The 18,049-nt window shown below is 34.8% G+C and overlaps 1 protein-coding gene across 6 annotated transcripts in view; it reads right to left on the bottom strand.

Annotated features, from left to right (window-relative positions):
- Nucleotides 1–644: 644 nt before the first annotated feature.
- LOC123557382 (transient receptor potential cation channel subfamily M member 2-like) overlaps nt 645–18,049 on the bottom strand; it is a 153,478-nt gene continuing 136,073 nt past the window's right edge. For all 6 annotated transcript variants that reach the window (XM_045348818.2, XM_053543740.1, XM_045348821.2 and 3 more), the window contains exons 30-34: nt 17,420–17,636; nt 16,664–16,783; nt 14,445–14,608; nt 12,536–12,659; nt 645–11,762 (exon numbers count right to left, since the gene is read on the bottom strand). In XM_045348818.2, coding sequence (XP_045204753.2) covers nt 11,658–11,762; nt 12,536–12,659; nt 14,445–14,608; nt 16,664–16,783; nt 17,420–17,636 — 730 coding nt within the window. In that variant the 3' untranslated portion in view covers nt 645–11,657. The remainder of the gene's footprint in view (nt 11,763–12,535; nt 12,660–14,444; nt 14,609–16,663; nt 16,784–17,419; nt 17,637–18,049) is intronic.

Below are 18,049 nucleotides of genomic sequence, written 5' to 3'. Positions count from 1 at the left end.
ATCAAAATTACTTTTCTTTGGCATATACTCTATGGAAATTGCGTAGAGGTAAATTTTCACCACTTTGGCTTCAAAAATTTATCTTTAACGGCATGCCTGGTGACATGTCGGGGGTCTATACTCCACATAGCTTTCATGCTATACTGTGCCCTAACGGGCGGATGGACCCTTATTAAACACAAATAACTGAACTGAACTGATCTGACTAGCCGTCGCACCGGAATTATTTTTGGGCGGGTCAAATACGATTTTTTCTTGATAAATGCGAGTGAAAACCCAGAACCTCGGGTCTACCGAACGCCCTGCCGATTTCCTGATATACTACAAAAATTCATGCAAAAAGTTGTTTAGAAAATTCCACATGGACAAATCAGGGTACATAGTGTTATCTGTGCAATACTGCAGACGTATTTAACCGAGTTTTAGATTTGTAAAATAATGATTTTTCTCGTACGTAAAACATCTGGGATAGATAAATTCTTGGATATCATTCTGTCATAATTTCTCAAACAATTTTGCAACAAATAATAATTTTAGTTTCGATCTTTTGTCGTTGCATAATCTTTTTAATCTGCCCCAAGGATAACACTGCACAAGTCACTTGGAAAGCGCACAATAAACGTCAAAAATAATAGACAAACAAAATTTTCTTACCTGAAAATTTATTTATAAAAGTTAAACATCCTTTCAATGCAATGACTAAAACCAGCGAAAGAAATCCATAATTTTTACATTTCTAGATTTTCCTATTTGCGTGAAATTAAATTTCCATGGGTCCACTTTTTCCTATTTTTCAAAACCCAGACATTAGATACATAGTTATTATTACTGAAAATTTCTGTGACTTAACTAATGTAACTGAAATTTATGCAAATATTTGACACCTGCCATCAGAAACTGGGTTTAATCTGTTTGACAACTGTTTCTTTTAATGTGTGCCGACAGTAGCAGATCAAAGAAGACACTAGCAGATCAAAGAAGACTGTATTATGTGTGATGTCATAGTGATGTCACTGCTATTGACAAGAAGTGACTGTGAAATGCTTTTATGGGTTTTTGTGTTTTGACTTTGAGTGCATTAGCACTGGAAGCTTGATTTATTTTTTGCTGATATGGAATTACCCTAGCTTTTTTAATTGTATTCATATTCAGATTAGGCTTTTCTTGGTTAAGGCAATCATTGCAAGAGTGAAAAAAACTTTAATTTGCAGTTTAATCACAGTAGATTCACAAGGATAAGAAATTAGGTTTACATTGATAAGTATATTTAGTTCCATTTTCAACTTGCATGTCATGGCGCTATTAAAAATCTTTCAGCGTTTCCCTAAAATCACTCCACCTCTCCCTAAAATCTCTCCACTTCTCCATTTAAGCCCTGAGTAAACAATGTGAAACAATTAAGTATTGTCTTAAAATTACATGATACATAGGCTTTGAAGGAGTGCGGAGCTAGTAATCAGGCTCGGGTCTACAGGGTATTAAAATAAAGATTTTGCTATGTACTTGCTGAATCCTAAGGAATGTAATGTTTTTTTATTACCCTAGCCAGTGCAAGGACATTCAAAAGGTCTGGCCAATTATTTTTGTTTAATATATTGATAATCTTAAATTTTTAAGTTCATATTGAGATAATAAGCTCTGTTTCTGACTGGTGTCAGGCTATCTGTTGTTTTTATTGTTATTAAAAAGGTGATATTACTAGTAATATTAGTATTCATACTATGTGAAAACTACCACCCATGCAGATATGTTACAATCAAGTTAGCATTCTACAGAGAAGTGTTAGTACCCAAAAGTTGTATAAACCAGAGGGTTAAAAACAAAATGCAGGTGTTGTACAATTAGCATAGAAAAAAAAAAAAAAAAAAAAAAAAACGAAAAAAAAAAAAAATCCCTACCTACCTACTCACACTAAAAATTCTGGGTCGCGTTACTGCAAACAAACAATTTTTTAAGGATTGATCGGAAATGGTTTTCAATGTTCAGGCCCCTGTGACCTTCACCTTTGACGGAGTGACCCCAAAATCAATAGGGGTCATCTTCTCTGCATGGCCAATCATCCTATGAAGTTTCAACTTTCTGGGTCAAGTGGTTCTCTAGTTATTGATCGGCAATGGTTTTCAATGTTCAGGCCCCTGTGACCTTGACCTTTGACGGAGTGACCCCAAAAACAATAGGGGTCATCTACTCCAGCAGCCCTACAACCCTATGAAGTTTGAAGGTTCTATGTCAAATGGTTCTCCAGTTATTGCTCAGAAATGAAGTGTGATGTACGGACGGACAGACGGACAGGGCAAAAACAATATGTCTCCTGGGAAAGACATAATAAAGCAGCTATTGTGCAGACAAGGTCAAAATAGCTAATTTTGGCCCTTTCAGGGGCCATAACTCTGGAACCAATAACGGCATCTGGCTAGTTCAAAAAAGGAACCAAGATCTTATGGTGATACAAGTTGTGTACAAGTTTGATTAAAATAAAATCATAAATGAAACCACTATCGTGCAGACAAGAAATTGTGGACAGACGGACGGACGATCACAAAAGCTCACCCTGTCACTATGTGACAGGTGAGCTAAAAAGGGGGGGCATAACTCATAGCATTTTGCTGCCAGCACTATGAGCCTTGTGTCATATGATGTTGGTGATAAGGAATGAAGCAAATCAATACAGTAATTACAGAGATAAAGAGAAAAAGAAAAGAAAGTGCATCAAAACTTTAACCAAGGTGTGGACGTGTATGTGTTTGGGTTTAACGCCTTTTTCAACAATTTTTCAGTTATATAAACGACAGTGTCTACTTGTAGCAGTGAGCACAATGCCCAACTTTATAGTGCTACCTCACTGGAATTTCACGCCGTTGACACACAACATGATACCCCACTCAGTCACATTATACCGACACCGGGCTGACCAGTCCTAGTACTATCCTCTTAATGCTGAGCACTAAGTGAGGAAGCTACTAGTACCATTTTTTATGTCTTTGGTATAACACGGCCAGAGACCTCCCACACTCAAAAGCGGATGCTCTACCACTAGGCTACCGAGGCGATCGTGGACGCGAAAGTACGACAGGTCGAGTAGGATAGCTCTCCATATATTTTGTATAGTCGAGCATAAAATGGTCCTTCATCGTGTTGCTTCCTAATAATATAAAATTCTTGCATTCTGCACTTGCCTTATTCTTATAGACAAATACCCCTCACCCCTCAGTTTGACCTCTTAAATAAATTTCTTATATTAGTGTTTTTATGTTGAACTTAATAAACGAGTAGAATAAAATAATCAAATGCATGGCTCTGTGGAGAATCTTATCATTTTGAACTTATAATAGATCTAGTGCGATCAATTCGTAACAGAAAATGCCAAAATACTTCAGAAAATGGGAAAAGCACCAAAATTGGCACAGCTATTTATTAAAGCATTAAAAACATTTTTTTCATGGGACCCATTTGATATCTGTCAAGATGGCCGATATGGCGGCCATTTTCCAAAATGGCCGCCAAAACTCAATATTTACCTTAGAAGACTCTAATGAAAGGTCATTATATTTACATTCACCCCCAAAATGCACTAAATATAAATGTATATAATAAAATAAATCCTAAATTTGCATCAAATGCAAAAACATCAATTCAAATGATGTTAGTTTCTTTCTGTTTCCATGGTAACGGCAAAAATCTAACCTTTAAAACTTAGTTAAATATTATCATTGTGTAGTTTTTATATTTTTAAGAATATTTTGTTTTAATATATGTAATTTATATTATTTCACTTGAATTCCCTCCACAGCAGCATATTGAAACATTGTTGTTATTCCCTTACCAGTATTTAGCCAGATGGGGCTTATGGGTTGCCCCTGTATGCATGTCAATACGTCAGCCATGCAGAGTGGGATACTGCAATAACTTTGAAACTACAGCAGAATTTTTCATGATACGTGGTACATGGATAGATGGCAATGCAGAGAATGCCAATGTCATTTAATTTTGTTCCTATGGCAACAAATGTTGTTGCTATGGCAACAAATAGTGCACGAATATGACACAAAGTGTCATCCTGCATTTCTTCAAAACAAGTAGAGATTGTTTCTTGAGAAATTTTACATAGACAGTCTGTATGTTGGTCCATCATCTGCAAATGGCGGATTCTTCAATAACTTCAAAATTGCAAATTCTTAAGACTTCTTTATGAAACCTTGTTTATAGATGGTAAGTAATATGGAGAATGTGAAGGTCAATTAACTTAGTTGCTATATAAAATTGTAGTTTCTTTGACACCAAGTACGACAACTACCCCTTTTAGTTTGGGACTTCGAAATGCAAGAATAGATTATAGGGACGGGCTAGTAGGATCAATGAAACAATGTTCCTTATTATGCACCCGCAGTCACAATGTCTGCGTAATAAATTGCTAACTGTGTAACAAAGAAGAGTAAGGTTGAAATTATAAAAGTTGTTGTCATGGACAACACTTAGTAACTATTCTGTGAAATATATTACTCTGAACAGTGAGCTGAAATCTGAAATAAGGTACATGTCAGTTACTCTTGTCAGTACACACAAGCACGAGATTGTCAACAACTTTAGTTAACTTGCATAAGGCAGTGCAGAGCATTTCAGCACGTTTGACAAATTACGTCTTCCTCGACAGACTTTATCGAGGTTGCAAATGCACTTGAGGAGCTATTGGTATGAGACTCGGGTACTTGAGACAAAAACTATTGGAAAGGTTCCAGTATATCAAAGATCTCTCTGGTCAGCCTTATTTATCTTGACTAGGAATTTTAGGAAAATGATAGAACACACGACACCCATATGTGCCCGACCTAATGGGCAACCTTTTTAGTATGTTCAAGAGGTGTGCAGACGATGCAGGAATGCACATTATAGCCCTAATCTATATGTGAACAGATGGTTGATCAAGCTACTTGACATGTTTTGCTGTAAAGAAGAGTATCGAAAGCCTCCATTTATACCCCAGAAATATTTTGTTTGTTTGTTTTGGGTTTAACGCCGTTTTTCAACAGTATTTCAGTCATGTAACGGCGGGCAGTTAACCTAACCAGTGTTCCTGGATTCTGTACCAGTACAAACCTGTTCTCCGCAAGTAACTGCCAACTTCCCCACATGAATCAGAGGTGGAGGACTAATGATTTCAGACACAATGTCGTTTATCAAATAGTCACGGAGAACGTGCGGCCCGCCCGAGGATCGAACTGGCGACCCTGCGATCCGTAGACCAACGCTCTTACCTACTGAGCTAAGCGGGCGGGCTCCCAGAAATATAATATTCTATAATACGAACAGTTTGTTTGTAGGAAGATGTAGAAAATGCATTTAAAAGCTTGATTCACCGGTAAGCGCGAGCTGTACTGGTTAGTTTTGTTTGACAAGACAGTGTTATTCTTACATTGGACTGCTTAACTGGAAGTACAAATGGTAAATAGATAATATTTGTCGTCTTAAAACTAGTAATTTAAATTGGTATTAAAATTGTGTTTCGAATGTACCTGTGCTCATTAGAAAAATCCTCAAGTACTCACATTTAATTTAATTTTAATTTCAGTAAAATGTCCAGAAATAGATATTAGAGCACATTTTTCTTGTAGAAATGATAGATTCTGCTCTTAATTTATACCCCCGTTACACTCAGCCACGTTCCCACTACGTCGTAAAAACTAGCAGGACGCAGTAAGAACTTGTACAATGTAGAAGAAATACAGTAGACTCCGATAAGAACATGATGATTAATAATTATGGTCTCCATGAGTGTAGAGAACGCGGTCAAATTTTCGACATGTTCAAAACAAATGTAGTGAGAACGCGGTCTAATCAGGAAGCAGGAAGGACTTAGTAATGATTAACTAAAACTAGTAGGACATAGTACAAGCGTGGTGCGGACGGGAAAGGCTGCATGGCGTGCTCACTGTGGTGTCATTGGGTTATCATTGTGTTCTTGCTACGTCAATGGAGTTCTTACTACAACTTATCTACGCTTGTGTGCTATGACCATGCTACGTGCATGCCACATTGTAGTATACCGCATAAGGTTATAAATACGTTCTTTCGGTTCTTAACACATCTATGTCACGTTTGCAGCAGGTTCTCACCATGATTGGTTCAGATTCTGATAATTAAGTATGAATACTGGATCCAATTCCCAATCACTTCGTTTTCAATCAGCAATGGGTATCGAACATCATCAGGAGTTGCCACATAATCATGGACTCAGCAGCACTGGCAGCTTGTAGTGGACTTTTGGACCTCCATATATCCTTCACACTGCTTTTGCTTATTCCACCGCAGTCTCTCTCTATAAGACTGCTCTTTTTTCTTCATTGGGGCGTTGGGGTGGGGTTGGGGGTCGTCATTTATTGTAATTTATGGTTGTTGAGTGTAGATGCGGACACAATTATGTCAATATAACTTGCAGAAGGAATGAAAAAAAAAGAGGCGCATGGCGTAGTATCTATAAGTAGCCGACGAATGCAGTGAAAAGGTGATAAGCATATGGTTAAAGCATGGTAAGCGAGAGGTGCAATCTGACTGATCGTACTAAGAATGTAGTAAGAACACACTGGACGTGAAGAAGCGCGTGGTAAGAAAATTAGTGTGAACGTGTTAGATGCCGTGAGAACCAGGCAAGGATGTTAAAAGCGCGCAGTATGAACTTTAGAACTGCACATTTTTCGAGTTTGATCCCTGTCCCCACAGAGTCAAAATTTTCAGGAAGCAGTATGATCTTCATGGTCTTTGCCTGAGAGTGATCAGGACATTAGTGACTGTACATTATATGCTTATGACATTAAACTATAAAACCATTATTATGGCACAATGTGCTACAATTTGACAAAAACAGAATATTACAGGGACATGCAAATGTAAATTTGATTACGCTGATCAACCGATTTTTCCCAAAGAAATCATGATGATCTGACAGGCCAGGGATGTTCACATGGTCTATCACACTAACATAATTAATGAATTATATAGTTTAATTAACTGTCATTAGTTCTCTTAGTGTAAATAAATTGAAATGAATACAGCAACACTTACAAATTCTGAGTCACGAAAACTAATGACAAAGTGAAACATAGGGGTGGGCGATATACCGCGGTAGACCGGTTATTGCGATGTTTTTTCCGACGATACGATATTGCGATATGATTTTCGAATACCGGTTATTTTATAACATTATGTAACACTAACGTAAACCAAGAAGATTCACACAAAAAATACTTTTCTTGCCAGCACGATTCAACTTTGTTTTCATTTTTCTCCTTCCATTTCCGGTGCAGGTAGCAGACTGGTTTACAGCTATTTTACGGATCCAATTCCACATAATAAAACCAATAAGAAAATTTAGATAAATATAATTTTGTATTTGTCAGCGACTCATTAGTAATTTTTCTATCAACTAGAATTTATTATTCATGCAACAGCTATACCACTTCCCTCGTTTATAATCGGTGAATTGAGCAACCTGTGTTATATGATTGTATCCGTAAACCGAATGTAGTGCCGCACAATAAACTAAATAATATTTTGCCGCAGTCTACTTTCGCTTTTGAATATTCGGTAATACTACCCATAATCTAGTCAAAACTTTTTTTTTTTTTGTTTACTGGTATTTTTATTTATTGAGAAGGTCGAGCAAACACTCATGTTGTTGATACTAGTCATTTTACTCATTTTTAATTGAATAAATTTGAAAAAAACAGTATGATTCGTTATGTTTTTGTTCATTAAATAACTGGTACAATATATCGCAGTATATTGCAATATCCACATACAATATTGCAATATATCGCAATACCAATTTTCGTGGCAATACCCACCCCTAGTGAAACACATGTCATTTATTCACTAATACACATTACAGACTAAAACTTCGTTTGCTCAAACTCTGATAATTCGAACACCATTCTTCAATTAATCTATCGTCAGGTCCCAAACAAATTCCTTTATAATATATTTTTCGATCACTCATACTAGTACTACCGATAATTCGAATAAATTTAGTCGGTCCTGATGGGTTCCAGTTACCGAAGTTCGAATGTATTTACAATTAATTAATTTACAATTGTTGTAAAGTTCTGCACAAAACTGTTGCATTTTTAAACTTTCTTGATATGCCAGTTACCATTATATACTTAATTTTGATTCATATAAATGCATTATGACTTTTCTTTTGCTTAATAGCACATTTTATCCAAGGGAGACAACTTTTTTCATTTTTGTTGGAAGAGCGGTATTTTTGTTAATATAATATGTTTGGATTTATTCAGGCAGGTGGTTTTAGCTTATTATACTGATAACTGTAAGTGTCAATAGAAATTTTATATACGATATTATGTATTTTTGAAAATATATACATATATGGCGGCCATCTTGGATTTTTCGGCCATATTGGATTTTTCGGAGTGGGTCTCATGCTCATTTTTAGTATTTTGCCCTAAAGTAGTTATGTACCAAGTTTCATGCTTCTTCCATTTTCTGAAGTATTTTTACACCATTTTACTGTACTATAAACGAGTAGAATAAAATAATCAAATGCATGGCTCTGTGGAGAATCTTATCATTTTGATTGAACAAGTTTAAGAAAAATCAATGAAAAAGAAAATAAGATTCCTTTTCTCTCATGTAAGCTTATTTGTGTTGAAACTGTGAAATTTCTTCTTTCAGTACCTATTTCAAACAAAATCTATTCACCAAACATTCTCTACACTTGAAAAAATGTTAATTTCAAAAAGTCATTACACATGTATCATACCAAATATAGGTAGAGGTTGGCAAGATAGTGCAATCATAAACAGATACAGTAAAACTCACTTATAGCGAACTCAGTTACAAGGAAATCTCAGTTTTAAGGAACTCTTTTTTTCTGGTTTGATTTTCCCCTACTATATATTTTACACAGATATAACCAATCAGAAAACTCAAATATAAGAACATATTTCCATGTCCCATTATAATATGTCACATATTTATCACAAACTTGGTCCGTAATTTCAAGATTCACTGCCATTGGTAACATACTATGGTTTGCAAATTTATAATTTTGTTGCTTAATATGTGACTACATTATATTTCTTGTATGATCAATTTTTGCATATTTGAAATAATTATAATCTTTTATTTTGACGCAACAACAATTAAACACATCAACAATGGCTTTCAATGAATCATAGCTTTCGCAAAAGTTTTTTGCTATACATCAGATATTCATTAAACAAATCAGCTATAGTGAACTATACTGTACCTTGGATACAACAAACACTTTTTCGTGAATCTGATGAGTTCCTTATAACTGAGTTTCACTGTAAATAGGAATGTTATCTCTTCTCAGTATAATACTGGTTTTATTCACCCACATGCAGCGAAACAATTTCTTTCGTGAAAAGTTTTGCCAATCGTGGATGTCAGGCAAATTAAAGTAAATATTGTAACATTCTGACCAAGGGACATCACTCATAATTATCGAAATGTATCTTTAAATCAATTTTACTGTTGAATCCTCTGTCAATTTCAATACATGTGATATGCTGATTAATCAATGAATCAAGATTAAAGTATTCAAAGCATGATTGCTGATGGCTAGGCTCATCATTAATAAATTCTGAAACCCTAAATATACTACCAAAACAAGCTAAATGTAGTGAATAACAGCCTTTTGCTTGACAACAGTGCTATTCATTTCTCTGAATGTACATATTAATTATAATTTATTAAACACAATAATACAATGTGAAATATTATACATTCATAGCTGTAATGTTCTAAACAAGAAAATACCAACAATATTCCATCACAAAACACAGCTGTTTGGATCAATTTAGGGATATGTTTTGTAAACTTTTAATCATGATTAATCATTAATTGGGAAAACTGCGTATGGAAAATTTGCATAATTCCAAACATTTCTAGGCTGTGTATACTAAATTCTTTGACAATCTTCCAATACAATACTTTTTTTACACAAAATTCAGGCAGCAATGGGAGCATTTGCAGTGAAATATGATTTCATGTTAAAGGCAAGTACTTTGATCTTCAGGATATGAACCAATCTTTTCTATACTGAAACTTGCAATCTTGAGACATTACTTTGTTGTAGCATTCAAATCCTAATTATTACAAAGGAAGGTTGGATTTCACCATGGAATCTTACATTTGATATAATTTCTGTTAGTGAATAAAGTTCATACTGAACCCTGACTAACTCATTCAGATGAAAGATAGAAGCTCCTAACACTGACAACATACATGTACTTAAATAAATACATTTTATTTTAATTTTCAATGTCCAAACACAGAAGCATTCAGTTTACAGTGATTATATCAATGGTGACATTTTATCACTAACATAATGGACATAATTACTTATGCTAGTTAGTTGTCTTTAACTAAACTGCGTTTACTACAGTAATTTTGTTGTTAAGATATCTTACTCATAAACACTGCAACAAAATCATTCAACAAGCAAAAAATGCTTTCTATCATTTGAAGCACACCACTCAGTGAAAAGATGTTGTCTAATGCAGAAACTACATCATTCAGTCTATTGTTTAAACTACATCATTCAGTCTATTGTTTAAACTACATCATTCAGTGAAAGATTTTGTCTATTGTTTAAACTAGATCATTCAGTGAAAAGGTGCTGTTTAAACTAGATCATTCAGTGAAAAGATGTTGTCTGCTGTTTAAACTAGATCATTCAGTGAAAAGATGGTGTCTGCTGTTTAAACTACATTGTTCAATGAAAAGCTGCTGTTTGTTGTTTAAACTACATCATTCTGTGAAAAGATGCTGTCTGCTGTTTAAACAACATCATTCTGTGAAAAGATGCTGTCTGCTGTATAAACTACATCATTCAGTGAAAAGATGTTGTCTGCTGTTTAAACTACATCATTCAGTGGAAAAATGCTGTCTGCTGTTTACATCATTCAATGAATAGGTGTTTGTTGTTTAAACTACATCATTCAGTGAAAAGATGCTGTCTGCTGTTTAAACTACATCATTCTGTGAAAAGATGTTGTCTGCTGTTTAAACTACATCATTCAGTGAAAAGATGCTGTCTGCTGTATAAACTACATCATTCAGTGAATAGATGTTGTCTGCTGTTTAAACTACATCATTCAATGAAAATATGTCTGTTGTTTAAACTAAATCCTTCAAAGAAAAGATGTTGTTGATTATTTAAATTATATCATTCAGTGAAAAGATGTTGTTTAAACTGCAACATTTAGCAGTAAAACCTTATTTATAATATGTTCCATACTTTTCAGTGACTACATCCTGGTCAGTGGTAAAATACTGCTCAGAAGTTCTGCTGACTTTACAACAGTATTATTCAGTGAACAGATGGTGTTCATACAAAGCTTTCAAGAAAATCATTCAGAGATAAAGCTTCAACTACACAGAATTCAACGAGATGACCACCTCCAAATAAAACATCAACTGCACTGAACACTTAGAATTTACTTGACTGAAGGTAAAGATCACCTCTTATTCATAAATAGCCACCTATTCAGAGAAAAGATCTTTTTTGTTCATAGATTTAAAGTTACTGCTTTCACTTAGTCTATTCAAACATAGATTTAAGGTTGTTGTTTATGGTGGTCTTGCTCATATCCCATTCAACTACTAGTATATTATATTCAGTTATAAGCATCATGTATCCTGGCAGCTTCCTGTACTATAACACTCTCATTTCCATACATCTTCACATAGGGTGAAACTTCTTTCCATTTAACACTCATTCCCTACAAAAAAGAAGCCAAAAATTGCATAAATTCAATGTTGTTTTTATTTGCAAGGATGATATATCTACATATATAACTAGAACTATCTACAAAGGTGATTCATACATCCTTCAAAGGCTACCTGGAACTCGATTTTCTTGAAAGTACTGCTTTAAATGCAAGTAATTCATTGAGACATAGTTTTTGTCTTTACTTAGAATAAACTAAGTACAGAAAGGTAGATAATTCTAAAATGATTCAAAATATTCCAACTTCCTGCACTCTACCTTCCTTTAAATGCCAACTATTACTGAGTCTATTTATATTCATTTCCATCAGTGGAGGGAATGTAATATTTAATATTTAACTGTCTTAAATATAAGTTAAAACTAAGAACAAAGGGAGATAATTCAGATATTGTTCAAGATAGCTTTGTGTGTTTTATACTTACTGTTATTGTCATTTTTCATCTTATCAAGTAGAGATCAATTACTTCAAGAGATTTTATGCTGTAAATGTTAACAAGTGTGAAAAAATATGTACAAAAAGGGAGAAAATTTCAACTGTAGTTAACAACAAATGGCTAAACCTACTAAAAGATCAATGAAATTACCAATCTTTAGTACAAAAAAATCTGCTATATCTCATGTCCACTAAAAGATGTCTTGTTTATCAATAAAATACTACCAGCACAAACTACTAAATAAGCATCTATGGCTTAGTTTTGTAACTGAACATTTGACAAACTGATCAAGGTGCTAAATGGCCACTTGCAGATGATTTCTTTGACCTACCTCTGCCAATCTAAGGTCAAAGGTATCTCCAATATCATAATGGAAGTTCCAGACTTCAGCTTCTACCCAGGCATTGTCAGTATTCCTAGGATCATCCAGGTAGCCTTTGTACAGAAGTGACGCACTGAAAACAATGGCAAATAATAACAATTAATTCTACATTTATTTTGTTTCACAACAATTTTTTAGTGGCTTTATATATTTTATAATGTAACAAGAGGGTCATGATGACCCTGAATCGCTCACCTGAGTAATATGAGCCACATGTTTCAAATGGCAAACTAATGCTAAAATATTAAGAAAGTAGGTCAGTAGGTCACATTCATGGTCACTGAAAGTCAGTTTTAACAGTGGTGTGCAAAACTGTACATGTCATCCAAATTTCAAGGCTGTATCTTAAAAAACAAGAAAGTAGATCAGTGGGTCAAGGTCACAGTCAAGTGACCTCTAATCACTTGGGGCCATCAGGTAATTATAATTAAACAGTCTAGGAAATATGATCTGATAATTTTTTAAGCATTTTTCCTATATAACTCTTATCACAAGTGATCCCGGGGCAGGGCCTCTTTTCACCCCAGGGGCATAATTTGAACAATCTTGTTAGAGATCTATTAGGCAACATTACATACCAAATATCAAAAACCTAGGCCTTGAACTCTCAGACAAGAAGATTTTTTCTATATAAGTCTATGTTAAACTTGGAACCCCAAGGGCATGACCTCTTTTCACCCCAGGGGCGTAATTTGAACAATTTTGGTAGAGGAACACTTGGCAAGGCAAGGCAACATAACAAATATCAGAAGCCTATGCCTTGCAGTTTCAGGCAAAAAGATTTTTAAAGGTTTTTCTTACATAAGTCTATGTAAAACTTGGGACCCCCAGCGTGGGGCCTCTTTTCACCCCAGGGTAATTTGATTTTAACAATCTTGGTAAAGGTCCATGAGGCAATGCTACATACCAAATATCAAAGGCCTAGGTCTTGTGGTTTCAGACAAGAAGATTTTTAAAGTTTTTTCCTATATAAGTCTATGTAAAATTTTAGACCCCCGGGGTGGGGCCTCTTTTCACCCCAGGGGCACAATTTGAACAACCTTCACAGAGGACCATTTGATGATGTCACATGCCAAATATCAAGGCTCTATGCCTTGCAGTTTTTGATAAAAAGATTTTTTAAGTTTTTCCTTTATGTTGCCATGGCAACCAGTTGTGTGGAATTAAATTCTTTGAAAAAATTTGAAAGGGGGTCACCCAAGGATCATTCCTGTGAATTCGGTGTAATTCTGCCCAGTGGTTTATAAGAAGAAGATTTTCTTAGAAAATGTTGATGGACACACTATAGACAATGAACGGTCACAAAAGCTCACCAATTGCCTTTGGCTCAGGTGAGCTAATAACAATGTTAACTTACATGCTTGTTTGATTTTGATTTAACACCATTCTTTAAATAGTATTTTAGTGATGTACAGTGGTGTTAACCTAATCAAAGTTTCTGAACACCCGTACTGACTTTGCTTCCATAGCTATATGACAACAATCCCATCAGAATCAAAGATGGGGGTTGATGACTGTCTGTCATATAACAATAACAATCACACTCGCTACTTCTTCATTCATAGTCTTGTTTTTTATGGACTAATAGATTTGGTTGTAATATTTATAGACATGTGATTGGTATACCTTGTTTAATGTGTTTGCTTTAGTTAAATGTAAGTTCCCTTCACAAAATGCTAATCTAAAAGTAAACACAGTCCACCTTAGAATAAACAATTTCATTTTACTGATAAGGAAGTCCAAATACCTGTGTCATTATGCATACGAACAATTCAAATATGGTAAACATGCAAAATGTAACAATTTGTTTTCCAGCTTTGTGATAAACCTCACATAGATATTATTGCAAAAATATTACCAAAATCCTTGAGAATCTGTCTCTGCTTTCAGATTGCTTCGACTTGCAGATATAAATGGTTGCATACCGGACCTGACAGATGTTGAAACCATGACATCTGACACTTGAAATGATGTTCTTGAGCTTGAACCTCCAGCAATAACACTTGCAAACTGAGAAAAAAACTGTAAACACAAAAAGACAAGTCAGTTTTAAAACTGTATAATGGCAGTATCCCTTATCAAGAATTATACAGGTGCTATTATTTGATCAGCTTTTTTTAAAGTCTATAACCTAGCATTATAATAATTATTATAATATTATAATACTGTCCTCATTATACGGTTTGAATCACCACCGTTTGACCAGTGAGGTACAGTGGTGCTGGGGTAGAGTTTATGATTCCAGATTTACAGTCACATTCTGGCGAAAGCAAAATTTTACCAAATTCTCATCAATCCCTTTTAAAGGTGAAAATCTAGTTATCAAGCTTTGCTTTAGGTTGCAGCCCACAATGACAGTCGGATAATGACAATGGGTAACTTTCCTTTGATAACATTTTCTCTATATGTGATGTCAGTATTTTTTGGTTAGCAGCAAAATTGCTGAATGCTATTACAGGTATACTTCCTTAATCTGAAGTTAAGATAACAAATCTGAAACTATTCCTGAAACAATTCTCACAGACTATTAGACTAATGTATAGTAGAGCTTGTTTTTTACTTATACGTATGTCTTCCATCACTTAACACACAGACAATTGTAAAATGCCATTAAATTATGGGCCATATCTCTAACGAAAATTACTAAACCATAATATTCCATCTATTCGCACAACTGGTTTTGCAATGATTACTCCTGTAAAGTTTGGTGGAATACCAACCAGTGGTGTCGAAGTAGTACAGACAGCATAGTATCTAACAAGTCAAGGGCCATAACTCCACTGAAAATCACTATACCAGAACATGTCAATGATATACACAACTACAATTTACACTGATCACTCAATGACATGAGGTTTGGCGAACTCCAACCTAATAGTATATGTCAAGTAGTATAAACACTGTAACATAAAACAAATCAATGACCATAGCTCTGCTAATAATCAATGAACTAGATCATCTGAAAATCAGCACAGTTAGGCTTGGCACTGATCAATCCTGTAAGGTTTGGTGAAAATCCACCAAATAATATAAATGAAGTGGCCAAAACATCATAAAAAGTTTTGAATCAACTGAAACATGCTGGGACAGTTTCTGACTATGGGATGTTTTAAGGTTTCAATTTATGCATATAGGTAAAAGTGATCCTGCTCCTTGGCAGCCACATTTTTGACAACTCAGAATAAGATAAACAATCTTCATAAAGTGTCACCAAAGAAACATTTGTGTAAACTTATTTTAAAATTGGGTCAACTGTTTCTGACAAGAAAATTTTTTTAAAGTTTCCAATGTATACATAAAGGGAACAATGACTATGCCCTCTGGTGGCCACGTTTTTTTTTTGACGGATCAAAATAATTTGAACAATATTTTGAACAATCTTGGTAAAGGGTCACACAAGGCCCATTTTTAAGTAATTATTCTAAAACCGGGCCAGCAGTTTTGTACAAGATTTTTAAAGTCTCCACTTAATATATATAGGAAAAGTGACCATGCCCTCTGGCGACCATGTTTTTTGATGAATCAGAATAATTTGAACAATCTTGGTAGAGGGTCACACACGCAACATTTATGTGAAATTATTTTAAAATAGGGCCAGAAGTTTCAAACAACAAGATGTTTAAAGTTTCAAATATATACATATAGGGAAATGTGACAATGTCCCCTGGCAGCCATTGGAATAACTTGAACATCTTGACAGAGGTTATATAAGGACCATTTGTATGAAATTACTTCAAAATCAGACCAGCAGTTTAGGAGGAGATGTCCTATTAAGATTTTCCTATTTTTAGCAACCAAGCGGAACCATTTGAACAACTTTGGAAGAGGACCACCCAAAAATAATAATTTCACACATTCAAATAGTCCCTGTGTGACCCTTTACCAAGGTTGTTTAAATTATTGTTCAAATTATTCCGATCCCTCATCAACTCCCACCAAATGGTTTCAGAGATGTTGTTTAGATAAAAGTGTGGCCTGACAGATCACAGAGGGACAGATGCCGGATGGTAGCGACCACAATAGCTCACCTCAAGCACTTCATGCTCAGGTGTGCTAGCAAAACTATTAGAAACAAACCTGAATCATGTCACTTTGGTCAAATTTGTTATACTGTCCAATATCATGCTCATCAAACACTTGACTCATGAAAGATTTACACAGAATGCTGTATGGATTGTTCAGCCCATGTAAAATATCCTGAAAAGGAAGAGTTACAGCCGACAAATTATGATGATTTTGCTCTTCTTTCACACGCTTTGAAAATATGGCATATTAAGTTGAAACTCTAAAAAACTTTATGATTTATTTGAGATGTAATGTACATACTGGACATAAATTACAAATGATAGACAGTTTCTTCAGACAAAACCATATGCAAATAGTTTTTCTAACATTGCTTTTCCTATTTACTGAAACTCTTTGAAAATGGACTAACTACTGCTATGTCAAGAATGTTAATGGTAAAACAGTTTGTGGTCTGAGAAATTACATGAAAATGCATTAAATCCTTCTTTGAAAATGTTTAACCCCCTAAAATTCATTCAGTGGCTAAAAGTCTGAGAAATCTTTTTCAAAAAATCTTTAAACCCTTTACTAAATTACTGTATGCCTATTTTAAGATACCACTGAACAGTTCACAAGAAATTGAGACTTTGCTTTATAAAACCCTAAACTTTTTCACAAACAGGTGGGCACATCAGCAGAGCCATGGACATTCTGCAAAGACAACCCACACAAGTGAAGTGCCAGTAATACAAATCACTCAGCCAGAGGCCTCATTCTCCTTCACTAAGACAATCTCCTAACAATCTTTACGACCCACTAAGCACTTACCCCTGGTAGAGCATAACTTGAATCCATGAAGCTATCTTTCTGCACAGCTATAAATTCCAGCACTCGTTTACCCTCCACATACAGAAAGTCTGTCATTGCATTAAGATCTGGCCCATATTTACGCCTCCATCTTGTAACTACTACTTTGATCACATGATTAGGTCCCCAGCGCCACAAAATTCCCTTTCCTCTTAAACCAGTTCGTCCCATGGGATTCCTTGAAAATTAAGAATGAAAAGACTTGTACATTATTCAAATACTTTTTTACATTAAATTACATCAAACAAACTTATCTACTGGTAAACTGAATACATTAACCCCTTAAAGCATCAAGGAGCTATGTGCATTTTTAATGATTTTTAGAGAAAACTTTGTTTACAGGTTCAAGACCATACAGACACTGTTCTACAGGTTACAACTTATTTACAATAGTATGGTATCCAAAAACTATAAACTTCTGAAAAACGGATGATTTTTTCAGTCCCAAATTTTCTCTTTCCTATACAGTCCATCTTTCTAAATATCCAAACTTCCAAATTCTGAACACAGTATGAATTTTTGAACTGACATATTTCAATACAATCTGACTTCAAAAAACTGCATGACACCGACTAGCAGACATTTCCTTGA

Source organism: Mercenaria mercenaria, chromosome 5, assembly GCF_021730395.1.
Source record: "Mercenaria mercenaria strain notata chromosome 5, MADL_Memer_1, whole genome shotgun sequence".
Classification (NCBI taxonomy): domain Eukaryota; kingdom Metazoa; phylum Mollusca; class Bivalvia; order Venerida; family Veneridae; genus Mercenaria; species Mercenaria mercenaria.
The sequence above is the reverse complement of the archived record's forward strand: the minus strand, read 5'-3'. Positions and strand labels throughout refer to the sequence as shown.